The 20,689-nt window shown below is 37.9% G+C and overlaps 1 protein-coding gene across 1 annotated transcript in view; it reads left to right on the forward strand.

Annotated features, from left to right (window-relative positions):
• LOC145242417 (uncharacterized) overlaps positions 1-20,689 on the forward strand; it is a 450,806-nt gene that overhangs the window by 397,084 nt on the left and 33,033 nt on the right. Inside the window, exon 6 of the mRNA XM_080105454.1 lies at positions 13,806-14,229. Within this exon, the coding sequence (XP_079961580.1) occupies positions 13,806-14,229 (424 nt within the window). The remainder of the gene's footprint in view (positions 1-13,805; positions 14,230-20,689) is intronic.

Here is a 20,689-nt window from a genome sequence, read left to right on the forward strand (position 1 = left end):
CTGAAATTTATCTGCTGTCATTTTTCAACCCCTTACCGATACTACATTATAGCCGACTTTACGACTCGTTACATTAAACTACCAATACTACATTATAGCCGACTTTATGACTCCTTAAATGTATCTGCTGTCATTTTTCATCCCTCTACCGATACTACATTATAGCCGACTTTACGACTCCTTACATTTATCTGCTGTCATTTTTACTCCCTCTAGCGATACTACATTATAGCCGACTTTACGACTCCTTACATTTATCTGCTCTAATTTTTCATCCCTGTAAAGATACTACATTATAGCCGACATTACGACTCCTTAAATTTATCTGCTGGACTGTTTCATCCCTGTACAGATACTACATTATAGCAGACTTTACGACTCCTTAAATTTATCTGCTGTCATTTTTCATCCCTCTACCGATAATACATTATAGCCGACTTTACGACTCCTTACATTTATCTGCTGTCATTTTTATTCCCTCTACCGATACTACATTATAGCCGACTTTACGACCCCTTAAATTTATCTGCTGTCATTTTTCATCCCTCTACCGATACTACATTATAGCCGACTTTACGACTCCTTACATTTATCTGCTGTCATGTTTAATCCCTCTACCGATACTACATTATAGCCGACTTTACGACTCCTTAAATTTATCTGCTGTCATTTTTCATCCCTCTACCGATACTACATTATAGCCGACTTTACGACTCCTTACATTTATCTGCTGTAATTTTTATTCCCTCTACCGATACTACATTATAGCCGACTTTACGACTCCTTAAATTTATCTGCTGTCATTTTTCATCCCTCTACCGATACTACATTATAGCCGACTTTACGACCCCTTACATTTATCTGCTGTCATTTTTCATCCCACTACCGATACTACATTATAGCCGACTTTACGACTCCTTACATTTATCTGCTGTCATTTTTATTCCCTCTACCCATACTACATTATAGCCGACTTTACGACTCCTTACATTTATCTGCTGTCATTTTTCATCCCTCTACCGATACTACATTATAGCCGACTTTACGACTCCTTAAATTTATCTGCTGTCATTTTTATTCCCTCTACCGATACTACATTATAGCCGACTTTACGACTCCTTACATTTATCTGCTGTCATTTTTCATCCCTCTACCGATACTACATTATAGCCGACTTTACGACTCCTTACATTTATCTGCTGTCATTTTTATTCCCTCTACCGATACTACATAATAGCCGACTTTACGACTCCTTAAATTTATCCGCTGTCATTTTTCATCCCTCTACCGATACTACATTATAGCCGACTTTACGACTCCTTACATTTATCTGCTGTCATTTTTATTCCCTCTACCGATACTACATTATAGCCGACTTTACGACTCCTTAAATTTATCTGCTGTCATTTTTCATCCCTCTATCGATACTACATTATAGCCGACTTTACGACTCCTTACATTTATCTGCTGTCATTTTTCATCCTTCTACCGATACTACATTATAGCCGACATTAGGACTCCTCACATTTATCTGCTGTTATTTTTCATCCCTCTACCGATACTACATTATAGCCAACTTTACGACTCCTGAAATTTATCTGCTGTCATTTTTCATCCCTCTACCGATACTACATTATAGCCGACTTTACGACTCCTGAAATTTATCTGCTGTCATTTTTCATCCCTCTACCGATACTACATTATAGCCGACTTTACGACTCGTTACATTTATCTACCAATACTACATTATAGCCGACGTTATTACTCCTTAAATGTATCTGCTGTCATTTTTCATCCCTCTACCGATACTACATTATAGCCGACTTTACGACTCCTGAAATTTATCTGCTGTCATTTTTCATCCCTCTACCGATACTACATTATAGCCGACTTTACGACTCGCTACATTTATCTACCAATACTACATTATAGCCGACGTTATGACTCCTTAAATGTATCTGCTGTCATTTTTCATCCCTCTACCGATACTACATTATAGCCGACTTTACGACTCCATAAATTTATCTGCTGTCATTTTTCATCCCTCTACCGATACTACATTATAGCCGACTTTACGACTCGTTACATTTATCTACCAATACTACATTATAGCCGACTTTATAACTCCTTAAATGTATCTGCTGTCATTTTTATTCCCTCTACCGATACTACATAATAGCCGACTTTACGACTCCTTAAATTTATCCGCTGTCATTTTTCATCCCTCTACCGATACTACATTATAGCCGACTTTACGACTCCTTACATTTATCTGCTGTCATTTTTATTCCCTCTACCGATACTACATTATAGCCGACTTTACGACTCCTTAAATTTATCTGCTGTCATTTTTCATCCCTCTACCGATACTACATTATAGCCGACTTTACGACTCCTTACATTTATCTGCTCTCATTTTTCATCCCTCTACCGATACTACATTATAGCCGACTTTACGACTCCTTACATTTATCTGCTGTCATTTTTATTCCCTCTACCGATACTACATTATAGCCGACATTACGACTCCTTAAATTTACCTGCTGTCATTTTTCATCCCTCTACCGATACTACATTATAGCCGACATTAAGACTCCTTACATTCATCTGCTGTCATTTTTCATCCCTCTACCGATACTACATTATAGCTGACTTTACGACTCCTTACATTTATCTGCTGTCATTTTTACTCCCTCTTGCGATACTACATTATAGCCGACTTTACGACTCCTTACATTTATCTGCTGTAATTTTTCATCCCTGTACAGATACTACATTATAGCCGACATTACGACTCCTTAAATTTATCTGCTGGACTGTTTCATCCCTGTACAGATACTACATTATAGCCGACTTTACGACTCCTTAAATTTATCTGCTGTCATTTTTCATCCCTCTACCGATAATACATTATAGCCGACTTTACGACTCCTTACATTTATCTGCTGTCATGTTTCATCCCTCTACCGATACTACATTATAGCCGACTTTACGACTCCTTAAATTTATCTGCTGTCATTTTTCATCCCTCTACCGATACTACATTATAGCCGACTTTACGACTCCTTACATTTATCTGCTGTAATTTTTATTCCCTCTACCGATACTACATTATAGCCGACTTTACGACTCCTGAAATTTATCTGCTGTCATTTTTCATCCCTCTACCGATACTACATTATAGCCGACTTTACGACCCCTTACATTTATCTGCTGTCATTTTTCATCCCTCTACCGATACTACATTATAGCCGACTTTACAACTCCTTACATTTATCTGCTGTCATTTTTATTCCCTCTACCGATACTACATAATAGCCGACTTTACGACTCCTTAAATTTATCCGCTGTCATTTTTCATCCCTCTACCGATACTACATTATAGCCGACTTTACGACTCCTTACATTCATCTGCTGTCATCTTTCATCCTTCTACCGATACTACATTATAGCCGACATTACGACTCCTTAAATTTATCTGCTGTCATTTTTCATCCCTCTACCGATACTACATTATAGCCAACTTTACGACTCCTTAAATTTATCTGCTGTCATTTTTCATCCCTCTACCGATACTACATTATAACCGACTTTACGACTCCTTACATTTGTCTGCTGTCATTTTTCATCCCTCTACCGATACTACGTTATAGCCGACATTACGACTCCTTACATTTATCTGCTGTAATTTTTCATCCCTCTACCGATACTACAGTATCGCCGACTTTACGACTCCTTACATTTATCTGCTGTCATTTTTCATCCCTGTACCGATACTACATTATAGCCGACATTACGACTCCTTACATTTATCTGCTGTCATTTTTCATCCCTCTACCGATACTACATTATAGCCGACTTTACGACTCCTTACATTTATCTGCTTTCATTTTTCATCCCTCTACCGATACTACATTATAGCCGACTTTACGACTCCTTACATTTATCTGCTGTCATTTTTCATCCCTCTACCGATACTACATCATAGCCGACTTTACGACTCCTTACTTTATCTGCTGTCATTTTTCATCCCTCTACCGATCCTACATTATAGCCGACTTTACGACTCCTTACATTTACCTGCTGTCATTTTTCATCCCTCTACCGATACTACATTGTAGCCGACTTTACGACTCCTTACATTTACCTGCTGTCATTTTTCATCCCTCTACCGATACTACATTATAGCCGACTTTACGACTCCTTAAACTGCTGTCATGTTTCATCCCTGTACCGATAATACATTATGGCCTACATTACGACTCCTTAAATGTATCTGCTGTCATTTTTCATCCCTGTACAGATACTATATTATAATCGACTTTACGACTCCTTACATTCATCTGCTGTCATCTTTCATCCTTCTACCGATACTACATTATAGCCGACATTACGACTCCTTAAATTTATCTGCTGTCATTTTTCATCCCTCTACCGATACTACATTATAGCCAACTTTACGACTCCTTAAATTTATCTGCTGTCATTTTTCATCCCTCTACCGATACTACATTATAACCGACTTTACGACTCCTTACATTTGTCTGCTGTCATTTTTCATCCCTCTACCGATACTACGTTATAGCCGACATTACGACTCCTTACATTTATCTGCTGTAATTTTTCATCCCTCTACCGATACTACAGTATCGCCGACTTTACGACTCCTTACATTTATCTGCTGTCATTTTTCATCCCTGTACCGATACTACATTATAGCCGACATTACGACTCCTTACATTTATCTGCTGTCATTTTTCATCCCTCTACCGATACTACATTATAGCCGACTTTACGACTCCTTACATTTATCTGCTTTCATTTTTCATCCCTCTACCGATACTACATTATAGCCGACTTTACGACTCCTTACATTTATCTGCTGTCATTTTTCATCCCTCTACCGATACTACATCATAGCCGACTTTACGACTCCTTACTTTATCTGCTGTCATTTTTCATCCCTCTACCGATCCTACATTATAGCCGACTTTACGACTCCTTACATTTACCTGCTGTCATTTTTCATCCCTCTACCGATACTACATTGTAGCCGACTTTACGACTCCTTACATTTACCTGCTGTCATTTTTCATCCCTCTACCGATACTACATTATAGCCGACTTTACGACTCCTTAAACTGCTGTCATGTTTCATCCCTGTACCGATAATACATTATGGCCTACATTACGACTCCTTAAATGTATCTGCTGTCATTTTTCATCCCTGTACAGATACTATATTATAATCGACTTTACGACTCCTTACATTTATCTGCTGTCATTTTTCATTCCTCTACCGATACTATATTATAGCCGACTTTACGACTCCTTACATTTATCTGCTGTCATTTTTCCTCCCTGTACAGATACTACATTATAGCCGACTTTACGACTCCTTAAATTTATCTGCTGTCATTTGTCATCCCCTTACCAATACTACCTTATAACCGACTTTACGACTTCTTAAATTTATCTGTTGTAATTTTTCACCCCTCTACCGATACTACATTATAGCCAACATTACGACTCCTTAAATTTATCTGCTGTAATTTTTAATCCCTGTACAGATACAACTTTATAACCGACTTTACGACTCCTTACATTTATCTGCTGTCATTTTTCATCCCTCTACCGATACTACATTATAGCCGACATTACGACTCCTTAAATTGATATGCTGTCATTTTTCATCCCTGTACAGATACTACATTATAGCCGACATTACGACTCCTTAAATTCATCTGCTGTCATGTTTCATCCCTCTACCGATACTACATTATAGCCGACATTACGACTCCTTACATTTATCTGCTGTCATTTTTCATCCCTCTACCGATACTACATTATAGCCGACTTTACGACTCCTTAAATTTATCTGCTCTCATTTTTCATCCCTCTACCGATTCTACATTATAGCCGACTTTACGACTCCTTAAATTTATCTGCTGTCATTTTTCATCCCTCTACCGATACTACATTATAGCCGACTTTACGACTCCTTAAATTTATCTGCTGTCATTTTTCATCCCTGTACAGATACTATATTATAACCGACTTTACGACTCCTTACATTTATCTGCTGTCATTTTACATCCCTCTACCGATACTATATTATAGCCGACTTTACGACTCCTTACATTTATCTGCTGTCATTTTTCCTCCCTGTACAGATACTACATTATAGCCGACTTTACGACTCCTTAAATTTATCTGCTGTCATTTTTCATCCCTCTACCGATACTACCTTATAACTGACTTTACGACTTCTTAAATTTATCTGTTGTCATTTTTCATCCCTCTACCGATACTACATTATAGCCAACATTACGACTCCTTAAATTTTTCTGCTGTAATTTTTAATCCCTGTACACATACAACATTATAACCGACTTTACGACTCCTTTAATTTATCTGCTGTCATTTTTCATCCCTGTACAGATACAACATTATAACCGACTTTACGACTCCTTACATTTATCTGCTGTCATTTTTCATCCCTCTACCGATACTACATTATAGCCGACTTTACGACTCCTTAAATTCATCTGCTGTCAGTTTTCATCCCTCTACCGATACTACATTATAGCCGACTTTACGACTCCTTAAATTTATCTGCTGTCATTTTTCATCCCTCTACCGATACTACATTATAGCCGACTTTACGACTCCTTAAATTTATCTGCTGTCATTTTTCATCCCTCTACCGATACTACGTTATAGCCGAATTTACGACTCCTTACATTTATCTGCTGTCATTTTTTATCCCTGTACAAATACTACATTATAGCCGACTTTACGACTCCTTACATTTATCTGCTGTCATTTTTCATCCCTCTACCGATACTACATTATAGCCGACTTTACGACTCCTTACATTTATCTGCTGTCATTTTTCATCCCTCTACCAATACTACATTATAGCCGACTTAACAGCTCCTTACATTTATCTGCTGTCATTTTTCATCCCTCTACCGATTCTACATTATAGCCGACTTTACGACTCCTTACATTTATCTGCTGTCATTTTTCATCCCTCTACCGATACTATATTATAGCTGACTTTACGACTCCTTAAATGAATCTGCTGTCATTTTTCATCCCTCTACCGATACTACCTTATAACCGACTTTACGACTTCTTAAATTTATCTGTTGTAATTTTTCATCCCTCTACCGATACTACATTATAGCCAACATTACGACTCCTTAAATTTTTCTGCTGTAATTTTTAATCCCTGTACAGATACAACATTATAACCGACTTTACGACTCCTGAAATTTATCTGCTGTCATATTTCCTCCCTGTACATATACTACATTGTAGCCGACTTTACGACTCCTTAAATTTATCTGCTGTCATTTTTCATCCCTCTACCGATACTACATTATAGCCGACTTTACGACTCCTTACATTTATCTGCTGTCATTTATATTCCCTCTACCCATACTACATTATAGCCGACTTTACGACTCCTTAAATTCCTCTGCTGTCATTTTCATCCCTCTACCGATACTACATTATAGCCGACTTTACGACTCCATAAATTTATCTGCTGTCATTTTTCATCCCTCTACCGATACTACATCATAGCCGACTTTACGACTCCTTAAATTTATTTGCTGTCATTTTTCATCCCTCTACCGATACTACATTATAGCCGACTTTACGACTCCTTAAATTTATCTGCTGTCATTTTTCATCCCTCTACCGATACTACGTTATAGCCGAATTTACGACTCCTTAAATTTATCTGCTGTCATTTTTTATCCCTGTACAGATACTACATTATAGCCGAAAGTACGACTCCTTAAATTTATCCGCTGTGATTTTTCATTCCTGTACCGATACTACATTATAGCCGACTTTACGACTCCTTAAATTTATCTGCTGTCATTTTTAATCCCTCTACCGATACTACGTTATAGCCGAATTTACGACTCCTTACATTTATCTGCTGTCATTTTTTATCCCTGTACAGATACTACATTATAGCCGACTTTACGACTCCTTACATTTATCTGCTGTAATTTTTCATCCCTCTACCGATACTACATTATAGCCGACTTTACGACTCCTTACATTTATCTGCTGTCATTTTTCATCCCTCTACCAATACTACATTATAGCCGACTTAACAGCTCCTTACATTTATCTGCTGTCATTTTTCATCCCTCTACCGATTCTACATTATAGCCGACTTTACGACTCCTTACATTTATCTGCTGTCATTTTTCATCCCTCTACCGATACTATATTATAGCTGACTTTACGACTCCTTAAATGAATCTGCTGTCATTTTTCATCCCTCTACCGATACTACCTTATAACCGACTTTACGACTTCTTAAATTTATCTGTTGTAATTTTTCATCCCTCTACCGATACTACATTATAGCCAACATTACGACTCCTTAAATTTTTCTGCTGTAATTTTTAATCCCTGTACAGATACAACATTATAACCGACTTTACGACTCCTGAAATTTATCTGCTGTCATATTTCCTCCCTGTACAGATACTACATTGTAGCCGACTTTACGACTCCTTAAATTTATCTGCTGTCATTTTTCATCCCTCTACCGATACTACATTATAGCCGACTTTACGACTCCTTACATTTATCTGCTGTCATTTATATTCCCTCTACCCATACTACATTATAGCCGACTTTACGACTCCTTAAATTCCTCTGCTGTCATTTTCATCCCTCTACCGATACTACATTATAGCCGACTTTACGACTCCATAAATTTATCTGCTGTCATTTTTCATCCCTCTACCGATACTACATTATAGCCGACTTTACGACTCCTTAAATTTATTTGCTGTCATTTTTCATCCCTCTACCGATACTACATTATAGCCGACTTTACGACTCCTTAAATTTATCTGCTGTCATTTTTCATCCCTCTACCGATACTACGTTATAGCCGAATTTACGACTCCTTAAATTTATCTGCTGTCATTTTTTATCCCTGTACAGATACTACATTATAGCCGAAAGTACGACTCCTTAAATTTATCCGCTGTGATTTTTCATTCCTGTACCGATACTACATTATAGCCGACATTATGACTCCTTAAATTTATCTGCTGTCATTTGTCATCCCTTTACCGATACTACATTATAGCCGACTTTACGACTCCTTACATTTATCTGCTGTCAGTTCTCATCCCTGTACATATACTACATTATAGCCGACTTTACGACTCCTTAAATTTATCTGCTGTCATTTTTCATCTCTCTACCGATACTACATTATAGCCGACTTTACGACTCCTTACATTTATCTTCTGTCATTTTTCATCCTTCTACCGATACTACATTATAGCCGACTTTACGACTCCTTAAATTTATCTGCTGTCATTTTTCATCCCTGTACCGATACTACATTAGGGCCTACATTACGACTCCTTAAATTTATCTGCTGTCATTTTTCATCCCTGTACAGATACTATATTATAACCGACTTTACGACTCCTTACATTTATCTGCTGTCATTTTTCACCCCTCTACCGATACTATATTATAGCCGACTTTACGACTCCTTACATTTATCTGCTGTCATTTTTCCTCCCTGTACAGATACTACATTATAGCCGACTTTACGACTCCTTAAATTTATCTGCTGTCATTTTACATCCCTCTACCGATACTACCTCATAACCGACTTTACGACTTCTTAAATTTATCTGCTGTCATTTTTCATCCCTCTACCGATACTACATTATAGCCGACTTTACGACTCCTTACTTTATCTGCTGTCATTTTTCATCCCTCTACCGATCCTACATTATAGCCGACTTTACGACTCCTTACATTTACCTGCTGTCATTTTACATCCCTCTACCGATACTACATTATAGCCGACTTTACGACTCCTTAAATTTATCTGCTGTCATGTTTCATCCCTGTACCGATACTACATTATGGCCTACATTACGACTCCTTAAATTTATCTGCTGTCATTTTTCATCCCTGTACAGATACTATATTATAACCGACTTTACGACTCTTTACATTTATCTGCTGTCATTTTTCATCCCTCTACCGATACTATATTATAGCCGACTTTACGACTCCTTACATTTATCTGCTGTCATTTTTCCTCCCTGTACAGATACTACATTATAGCCGACTTTACGACTCCTTAAATTTATCTGCTGTCATTTTTCATCCCTCTACCGATACTACCTTATAACCGACTTTACGACTTCTTAAATTTATCTGTTGTTATTTTTCATCCCTCTACCGATACTACATTATAGCCGACTTTACGACTCCTTAAATTTTTCTGCTGTAATTTTTAATCTCTGTACAGATACAACATTATAACCGACTTTACGACTCCTTACATTTATCTGCTGTCATTTTTCATCCCTCTACCGATACTACATTATAGCCGACATTACGACTCCTTAAATTGATCTGCTGTCATTTTTCATCCCTGTACAAATACTACATTATAGCCGACATTACGACTCCTTAAATTCATCTGCTGTCATGTTTCATCCCTCTACCGATACTACATTATAGCCGACATTACGACTCCTTAAATTGATATGCTGTCATTTTTCATCCCTGTACCGATACTACATTATAGCCAACATTACGACTCCTTAAATTTTTCTGCTGTAATTTTTAATCTCTGTACAGATACTATATTATAACCGACTTTACGACTCCTTACATTTATCTGCTGTCATTTTTCCTCCCTGTACAGATACTACATTATAGCCGACTTTACGACTCCTTACATTTATCTGCTGTCATTTTTCATCCCTCTACCGATACTACCTCATAACCGACTTTACGACTTCTTAAATTTATCTGTTGTAATTTTTCATCCCTCTACCGATACTACATTATAGCCAACATTACGACTCCTTAAATTTTTCTGCTGTAATTTTTAATCCCTGTACAGATACAACATTATAACCGACTTTACGACTCCTGAAATTTATCTGCTGTCATTTTTCATCCCTGTACAGATACAACATTATAACCGACTTTACGACTCCTTACATTTATCTGCTGTCATTTTTCCTCCCTGTACAGATACAACATTATAGCCGACTTTACGACTCCTTAAATTTATCTGCTGTCATTTTTCATCCCTCTACCGATACTACATTATAGCCGACTTTACGACTCCTTAAATTTATCTGCTGTCATTTTTCATCCCTCTACCGATACTACATTATAGCCGACTTTACGACTCCTTAAATTTATCTGCTGTCATTTTTCATCCCTCTACCGATACTACGTTATAGCCGAATTTACGACTCCTTACATTTATCTGCTGTCATTTTTTATCCCTGTACAGATACTACATTATAGCCGAAATTACGACTCCTTAAATTTATCCGCTGTTATTTTTCATTCCTGTACCGATACTACATTATAGCCGACATTATGACTCCTTAAATTTATCTGCTGTCGTTTGTCATCCCTTTACCGATACTACATTATAGCCGACTTTACGACTCCTTACATTTATCTGCTGTCATTTTTCATCCCTGTACAGATACTACATTATAGCCGACATTACGACTCCTTACATTTATCTGCTGTCAGTTCTCATCCCTGTACATATACTACATTATAGCCGACTTTACGACTCCTTAAATTTATCTGCTATCATTTTTTATGCCTCTACCGATACTACATTATAGCCGACTTTACGACTCATTACATTTATCTTCTGTCATTTTTCATCCTTCTACCGATACTACATTATAGCCGACTTTACGACTCCTTAAATTTATCTGCTGTCATTTTTCATCCCTGTACCGATACTACATTATGGCCTACATTACGACTCCTTAAATTTATCTGCTGTCATTTTTCATCCCTGTACAGATACTATATTATAACCGATTTTACGACTCCTTACATTTATCTGCTGTCATTTTTCACCCCTCTACCGATACTATATTATAGCCGACTTTACGACTCCTTACATTTATCTGCTGTCATTTTTCCTCCCTGTACAGATACTACATTATAGCCGACTTTACGACTCCTTAAATTTATCTGCTGTCATTTTACATCCCTCTACCGATACTACCTTATAACCGACTTTACAGCTTCTTAAATTTATCTGTTGTCATTTTTCATCCCTCTACCGATACTACATTATAGCCAACATTACGACTCCTTAAATTTTTCTGCTGTAATTTTTAATCCCTGTACAGATACAACATTATAACCGACTTTACGACTCCTGAAATTTATCTGCTGTCAATTTTCATCCCTCTATCGATACTACATTATAGCCGACATTACGACTCCTTAAATTTATCTGCTGTCATTTTTCATCCCTCTACCGATACTACATTATAGCCGACATTACGACTCCTTAAATTCATCTGCTGTCATTTTTCATCCCTCTACCGATACTACATTATAGCCGACTTTACGACTCCTTAAATTTATCTGCTGTCATTTTTCATCCCTCTACCGATACTACATTATAGCCGACTTTACGACTCCTTAAATTCATCTGCTGTCATTTTTCATCCCTCTACCGATACTACGTTATAGCCGAATTTACGACTCCTTACATTTATCTGCTGCCATGTTTTATCCCTGTACAGATACTACATTATAGCCGAAATTACGACTCCTTAAATTTATCCGCTGTTATGTTTCATTCCTGTACCGATACTACATTATAGCCGACATTACGACTCCTTAAATTCATCTGCTGTCATTTTTCATCCCTTTACCGATACTACATTATAGCCGACTTTACGACTCCTTACATTTATCTGCTGTCATTTTTCATCCCTGTACAGATACTACATTATAGCCGACATTACGTCTCCTTAAATTTATCTGCTGTCATTTTTCATCCCTTTACCGATACTACATTATAGCCGACTTTACGACTCCGTAAATTTATCTGCTGTCATTTTTCATCCCTGTACCGATACTACGGTATAGCCGACATTACGACTCCTTAAACTTATCTGCTATAATTTTGCATCCCTCTACCGATACTACATCATAGCCGACTTTACGACTCCTTAAATTTATCTGCTATAATTTTGCATCCCTGTACCGATACTACATTGTAGCCGACATTACGACTCCTTGAATTTATCTGCTGTCATTTTTCATCCCAGAAAAGATACTACATTATAACCGACTTTACGACTCCTGAAATTTATCTGCTGTCATTTTTCATCCCTTTACCGATACTACATTATAGCCGACTTAACGACTCCTTAAATTTATCTGCCGTCATTGTTCATCCCTGTACAGATACTACATTATAACCGACTTTACGACTCCTTAAATTTATCTGCTCTCATTTTTCATCCCTGTACAGATACTATATTATAACCGACTTTACGACTCCTTAAATTTATCTGCTGTCATTTTTCATCCCTCTACCGATACTATATTATAGCCGACTTTACGACTCCTTAAATTTATCTGGTGTCATTTTTCATCCCTCTACCGATACTACTTTATAGCCGACATTACGACTCCTGAAATTTATCTGCTGTCATTTTTCATCCCTCTACCGATACTACATTATAACCGACTTTACGACTCCTGAAATTTATCTGCTGTCATTTTTCATCCCTCTACCGATACTACATTATAGCCGACATTACGACTCCTGGAATTTATCTGCTTTGTTCGAGGATTTATAATCATAGATTAGGAGTCAATCATTAGTTTAGGAGTCGATCCTGTACATATAAATAAACATTTCTATAGAAATCGATGGTAAGAATCTACTCCACATTCTGTTTGATCAATTGTTCTTTTTTCTCTTTTCTATTTAGGCCAGAATCAAGAAGTAAAGATTGTTCTTTGGGAACTAGCAACAAGTTATATCCCACTGTGATATCTTCCAGCAAGGGGAGAGGGCGTGTGGGCGGATTGAAGATAACTTCTTCTTCCATCCAACAGGACACTCAAAATAGGGGTCTTCTGAAAGAAGTCAATGACAAGCAATATGCAGCCCAAAAGGAAAACGATTTGAACGACTTGACCACAGTAGGCACAGGTCTATTTGGAAACAGAGCAACTGCAAACCACATTGCATCATTATTAAATTCTGTTAGTAACTCCAAAGAAAGCAGCCAGGGTTTGATGTTTGAGAAGCTACATCCAGTACCAACTTCTAAAGAGAAATCGTCTCTGCCTGAGAATGGTTTGCTGGCGTCATCGAAGAAGCAACAGCAGTCGACATCTCCTATAAATCTGGTAAGATAGTTTCATAATATTTGACAATATTTCTGAAATGCAGTGTTTGAATTGGTGCTTATTTTGAGTTTGAAAGCTATTTTAGTTTAGAAGAGAAAATAATGTTCCTAACAAAATGGCTGAATAAATCCAGATAAGCTTTGAATTATAAAAGCTAACAAATGAAGAATTTCCAGCAGTCGATCTGAAGATTGACTGCCGGAAATTCAAAAAGTCTTGATACAAAGAAGTCTTGATACAAGCAGCAAAGTTCCTTCTCGTGTGAAGACTGAAAAGTATAAGCAAAATTTTCAAATAGCCAATCTATTTTATGGAGTGATTTCGATTTCTGATTGGCCGATAGCAGAGCATCATCCAATTTGATTGGTCACTTCATATAAGCCCTGTCTAGAACCTTCCAATTTTTTGTAGTTATGCCCTCTTAGCTATACCAAAAATATTGCAACCCCTTATTTTGTATAATGGGAATGTTCATTCAGTTTCAATTTTGCTAAAAACATGTAGAAAAGATAAAGTAATACAAACCAAATAAACACAGGAAAAGCATGTTTTATTTTTGTTCAAATGTCAAAAAGTATGCATAAAGAGTAAAAAGAACTCAGTTTTATTTTATTTATACCTTAAAAAAGGTAAGCATGTAAGAAAGTAAGACTTTTTAAAATTTGTTCAACATATATATGTGTGTGTGTGTGTGTGTGTGTGTGTGTAAATAAAAAGCAAAAAAGTGATTTTTTGTTAAGTAAATTTGCTACTAAAATTGTAATAAAAAAATATTAAGAAAAGCAAAATGAATGCAGCTTTATGTCTTACCCATGTTGATGACTTGCATAAATTCCCTGATATAAATAAATAAAAAGAAATGCACTACCAAATAATGTAAAATAAATTTTTGTTTATTTTCGTTAAAAGAAAAGAAATTACTTTTTAGTGTGCGCCAAGGTGGCAGTCGGTATGAAAGAAGGAAGAAGGTGAAGACTTGAGAGCGAGAGAGAAAAAGTCCGACTACGTGTTGTGGCAAAGTGTGAGAAAGAGAGAACCAAGCAATGTTTTTGACGTGCGAGAAAAGCTGTCATTTCAGCTGCTAGATTTCACTCTGCGAGCATTGCTGTTGGTGTTGGTCACCCCTTTCTCTGACGAGAGAAGTTCTGTATGCCTTTTATATTTCTTTATCGGCTCCCAAAGGCTTGCAAAAATAAGATTTTGAAATCGAGCCTTGATTGGTCAAAAATTCATATTTTTTAAGAAAAAAATGCTTTCAGCAACGTCAGCCATTTCTCAAGCATCCTTCTTTTTGACCTAAGAAGTTTGGTGTGGGTGAATGCTGTAATTCCCGCGCCAACAAATTTATAAATTTTGATGTGTGTGTCTTAGAAAAATAAAATAAGAAAAAGCACATCCAGGGTCAGTTATTTAAAGTCAAACTCCAACATATTCAGGAATAAAACGTTTTAGTTTGATATTTGTCGGCAGTTTTGTAAATATTTTGCTCTGATTCTACATAGTTTATAATAATAAATTTCTTTTTTACTTCATTTCTTTGTTCAGATGTTAGGTGAATTAATGGCTTTTGTGCCAAGACTTGCTTGATTATTACAATTTATTATTATGAGATCTTTTGTTAATTCTGGTTTTAAAACGATCTTTAGAATGGCTTTTATAAATAATGCTTCTTGAGCAGAGTGTGAGAACATTACAAATTCAGCTTAACAGGTAGAAAGTGCCACAATCTTTTCCTTTTAAGTTTCCATGAAATAATAGGTGCGTCTTTTGAAAGTCTGAAACAATATCCAGTTATACTTTTTCGATCTTCATTATTTCTCCAATGTGAATCTGAAAACCCTTTTGATTTTTGGGGATGCATAGATTTTCTAAATATTAAAGATTTTTCCTTTGTCTCTTTTAGATAATGAAACACTTGTTTAGACTGTTTAAATCTTTAATTGTTGGTCTTCATAATTTTCATGATAGTTTTGTTACTGTGTAACATTTACCGGGACTTGTGACTAATTGACGATAAACTATATTGAGGAATAATAAAGAATCTTATATATTTAATAGTAAATATATAAGATTCTCTATTATTTCTCAATATAGTTTATCGTCAATTATTTCAGATTCCAGGATCATTTTTTTCTTTATATTATTTTCAACCGGTGTGGCTTGTTTCTTGGAATCTTGTATTCCAAATTTTAATAGAATTATGTCAATATATCTCGATTAATTCATCTTAATAATTCAGTAAATTTTTGAATTTTTTTGTTAATCCATACTTAACATCCATTAACATTTCATTACGATTTAATGTGAATAAGTTTATTACTTAAATTTCATGTGTTCAAACATTGGTGTACTAATCATTGTTTGAATTTTTGTTCAATCAAATAATTATGAAATATTTTATTCCATTTCTTTGCATTAAAAAACCATACACTTTTAAGATTCCATACTCAGTTTTTATTTTTCAGTTTTAATCCCTTAGGAAGAGTAATAGAAATTTTCACAGTCTATCAGTCTTAAATAAGCATTTTTTTACATCGATTTGATGGGTGTTCAGGTTATATAGCAATGCGTGTTGCAATAGAATTCTGGTTGTGTTTTAGTTTGCTGTCTGCAAAAAAAGTTGGGAAAAATTCTATGGCATAAATTTGAGAAATTCCTTTTGCAAAAAGTTCAGCTGTATACTATTCAATGTCTGACGCTGAAGTCATTTTTGGTAAAAAAAAAAAACAACTAGTGTTGGCGCGATTAATTGGAATCGGAAAAATCCGAATTTTGGGGGATATCAGAATCAGAAAAATTTGAGCCTATTTTCTAATTCCAAAACGATTCTTTTAATTTTTTCTTGACAAAAAAAAAAAAAAAAATGGAACACAAATTTATTTATTAGAAGTTGTTCATTTACAACATAAGACTAAGAGCCATGGAATAGGTTATAAATCGCATTTCCAGACTTTGAGTTTAATTTATTTCTTTTATTGGTACGTTGCATTAAACATCCTTTTGCAATCCTTTTCGCTATTGACCCCACCACTGCTTGGGAGCAATTTGAGGCGAGAACCTTACATCTCGGGGAAATTGTCAATGTTTATTTGGCCGAGCTGACGAAGTTGACAGTGTTGTTTGGTGGGCTACCTGAGCAGGACTTGGTATGCAAATTTTTGGCAGGGCTCCCAAGCAACTCCTGCAGGCTAGCTCAAGCATAGCTTCATTGTCCCTTAATGACCTGGTAGACCGGGCCAGAACCGTGATGAAGAATACTTATGAGATGAGACAACCATTAGTTGCTGCTGCACAGCCCAAATCAAATGATAGACCGTCCCATGAGGCCCGTCCTGCATGGTGAAGTCGTGTGTTATAGGTGCAATGGCCAGGGCCATATTGCAAGGAACTGTCGGCAGCGACTGACAGCTGTTCGCTGCTACTGACTGGTTATATGGCCAGGATTGTTCTGGAAACGGGGTCGGGGACAAGGTGCCAGTGTCGACTTCTTCCCCAAACAGAAATTAGACAAGGCACTTTCGACCATTAATGTCTATATCAATGAGACATGGTGCTCAGTTCTCCTCAACTCAGGGTGCTCTCGTACCATAGTAAACGCGGACCTCTGCCGCACTTAGAAGGAGAAGACTACTAGAGTAACCACCCTCAGTGGAGTGACGCAGACATGTTGCGGGGTGGGTGCTGTGAACATTCGCACTAGAACTGGAAATTCGGCTACTGTCAAAGCGGCTGGTAGTACTCAAGAAATCTCTGAGCTTTGACCTACATCTAGGCTATGATGTCATCAGAACCCTAGGTGGTGCTCACATAATGCAGACGGGGGCTATACAGTTTCAGGAGAAGGTTCCAGTGTGTGCTGCTTTGAAGATTGATCAGCCAGACTTTGTCAAATTTGACCAGCAGCAGAAGGCTTGGACAGCCGCGTGGAAGTGGTCGGAAAATTAGGAACCAGTCAAACTGCAAAATGAGGTAACAGAGTACCATATGCCCGACCAAATGAGGCCTGCATACGAAGAGGAATTTCGTGATTGGATCAAGGATGGCTGGTTGATTCCCTACCCCTATGAGAAACTTGGACCTCCCAAAGGCCTGATTCTGCTGATGGCAGTCGCTCAGCACAACAAAGCAAAGGTGAGGCCAGTGATGGACTACCGTGAACTGAACGCGTATGTTGATGCGTTCACGACAGATGCTGACGTTTGTGCCAGTAAGATACAAGAGTTGCGCCAGCAGGGTTCCAATGTGTCCCTGCTGGATTTAAGAAAAGCATACCTGCAGGTCCGAATCAGTGAAATAATGTGGCCATTTTCTGGCAAGAGGTACACATTGTTTCACTGATTACCAGACTAGGCTTCGGGCTGAATGTGGCATTCCAAATAATGAAGACCACAATTAACGCTGTGTTGTCACAGGAAAAAACAATAAAAGATGGGATATCAGAATACCTTGATGACATATATGTGAACGAAGATATTGTGTCATCATCATGTGTAAGGTCCAAACTGGCTGAGTTTGGTTTGATGTGCAAGGACCCAGAATGTTTAGAGAATGGCGTCTGTGTCTTGGGCCTGAACATTCGGCAGGAGCAAGGGACTTTGAAATGGAGGCACGGAACTGCAATTCCTGAAGTGCCCAATGTCTTCACGAGGTGAGCAATATTCTCCCTGTGTGGAATTTACCAGTGTGTAGATGGACTCGTGTGGCAACGGCTATCATAAAACGGAGGACAAGCACAATCACCAAAGGCTGGGATGATGAAACAGTCGACGATCTGTTGGTTTGCATGGTGAAGGAGACCATCACAAGGGTAAAACAGGACGATCCCACCAAAGGAGACTGATGCGTGCAGAAAGACAAACTGAATGTGTGGGTGGATGCGAGCTCTCTGGCAGTTGATGTGCTATTGGAGAAGAATGGAGCTGCGATTGAGGACGCCTGCTGGTTGCAACTGGCAAATGACACTGCTCATATCAACCTGGCAGAGCTCGATGCAGTGATAAAAGGTATCAACCTGGCACTCTAGTGGAAAGTCAGGAAATTATGCATACACATGGATTTGCTATGCGTGTACCACTGGATATCAGACACACTGACAGGCAAGACCAGGGTGCGCACTAAGGCAGCCAGTGAGATGCTGATCAGACGGAGGTTGGAGACCGTAAAAAAGCTGGGAACAGAGTACAACCTGTCTGTGGATGCGGTACTGGTCACTTCAAATTGCAACCTTGCTGATAGGCTCACTCGGGTGCCACAGAGATGGTATGACACCATGAAGAAGAAAGCCGAGCCATTACCATTATGTGCCACTTCTATTGAGGTGGTGGATGAAATCAAGAAGATACACCACCTCAGTGGGCACCCCAGAGTGAGACGGACATGTTGTTTTGTGCAGTTGTCCAATCCGTCAGTGTCCAAAAGTGCAATGAATGCAGTAGTCAAGGAATGCAAAACATGCCAGTCAATCGACCCCGCCCTGGCCAGGTGGCGGAAAGGTCAGATGGGAGTAGATGCGACTTGGAGCCGACTGGGTATGGACATAACCCACTATGGCAGCCAGCACTTCCTCACCCTGATCGATTGTGGATTGACAAGGTTCGCAATCTGGTTAAATGGTTAATAAGACAGAATTCCTCCAGTGTCATTCATGAATTGGAGTCCATATTTTATTTTATTTTTTTTTTTTTACATGGAGGTCACCACTTATCAAGGCATGGAAACCACTCGGGATAAGGGTTATTGCGTGTAACCATTAGTATTGGAGATTTGATAAAGTGTCTTACTTAAGGGGGCGATTCATCAGAAATTTGTTTATGTTGGACTTGAAGACATCCAAGTTGTAGTCAGGTGGGAAACAGGCAAATGGAAGAAAGTTCCACAGTCGTGCACTTCTAAGAAAGAAGCTTTGTTCATAGAATCTACGTTTTGATTTAGGCACAGATAAAGAGTGGGGAAAATTACTGACAGTGGTTTAAGCTAGACAGGTGTTTTTCATGAAAGATTGGCGAGGGGGTCCAAAGATTGTTGCTCGGACAAGCACTTGCCATGGAAATAACGATAAAACAAAGACAGGCTCGCAACGTCTCTTCTGTGGGAGAAAGGTTGCAGGAAAGAAATAAAGGGCATCCCCCACTAAGCCACGAAGTCTATTTTGTACTCTGTCAAGGCAAGATAGGCTGTTTTTAGCAGCTCAGCCCAGATGTGGTAGCAAGTGGGGACTTCAGACGTTTCGTAGACAAGTAGGGGATCCAGCTCAGACACAGATGTGCATATGTACCAAGTGGCAACGGCACAGCAGAGCGGTGCCATCGAAGCGTTAAGAGGATCGCAACAAGAAAACAATGCACGATCGCAGAGGCGGAAATCTGAGGGCTGTATGAATTAGGGGACACTGTCTGTTGAAGCCTCTCAATAATCGATTCACCAACAGCTTTTAAAGAGGGTGAATCACTGGCATTATCAG

This window comes from Euprymna scolopes, chromosome 21 (assembly GCF_053919585.1).
Source record: "Euprymna scolopes isolate OS-2025 chromosome 21, ASM5391958v1, whole genome shotgun sequence".
Taxonomy (NCBI): domain Eukaryota; kingdom Metazoa; phylum Mollusca; class Cephalopoda; order Sepiida; family Sepiolidae; genus Euprymna; species Euprymna scolopes.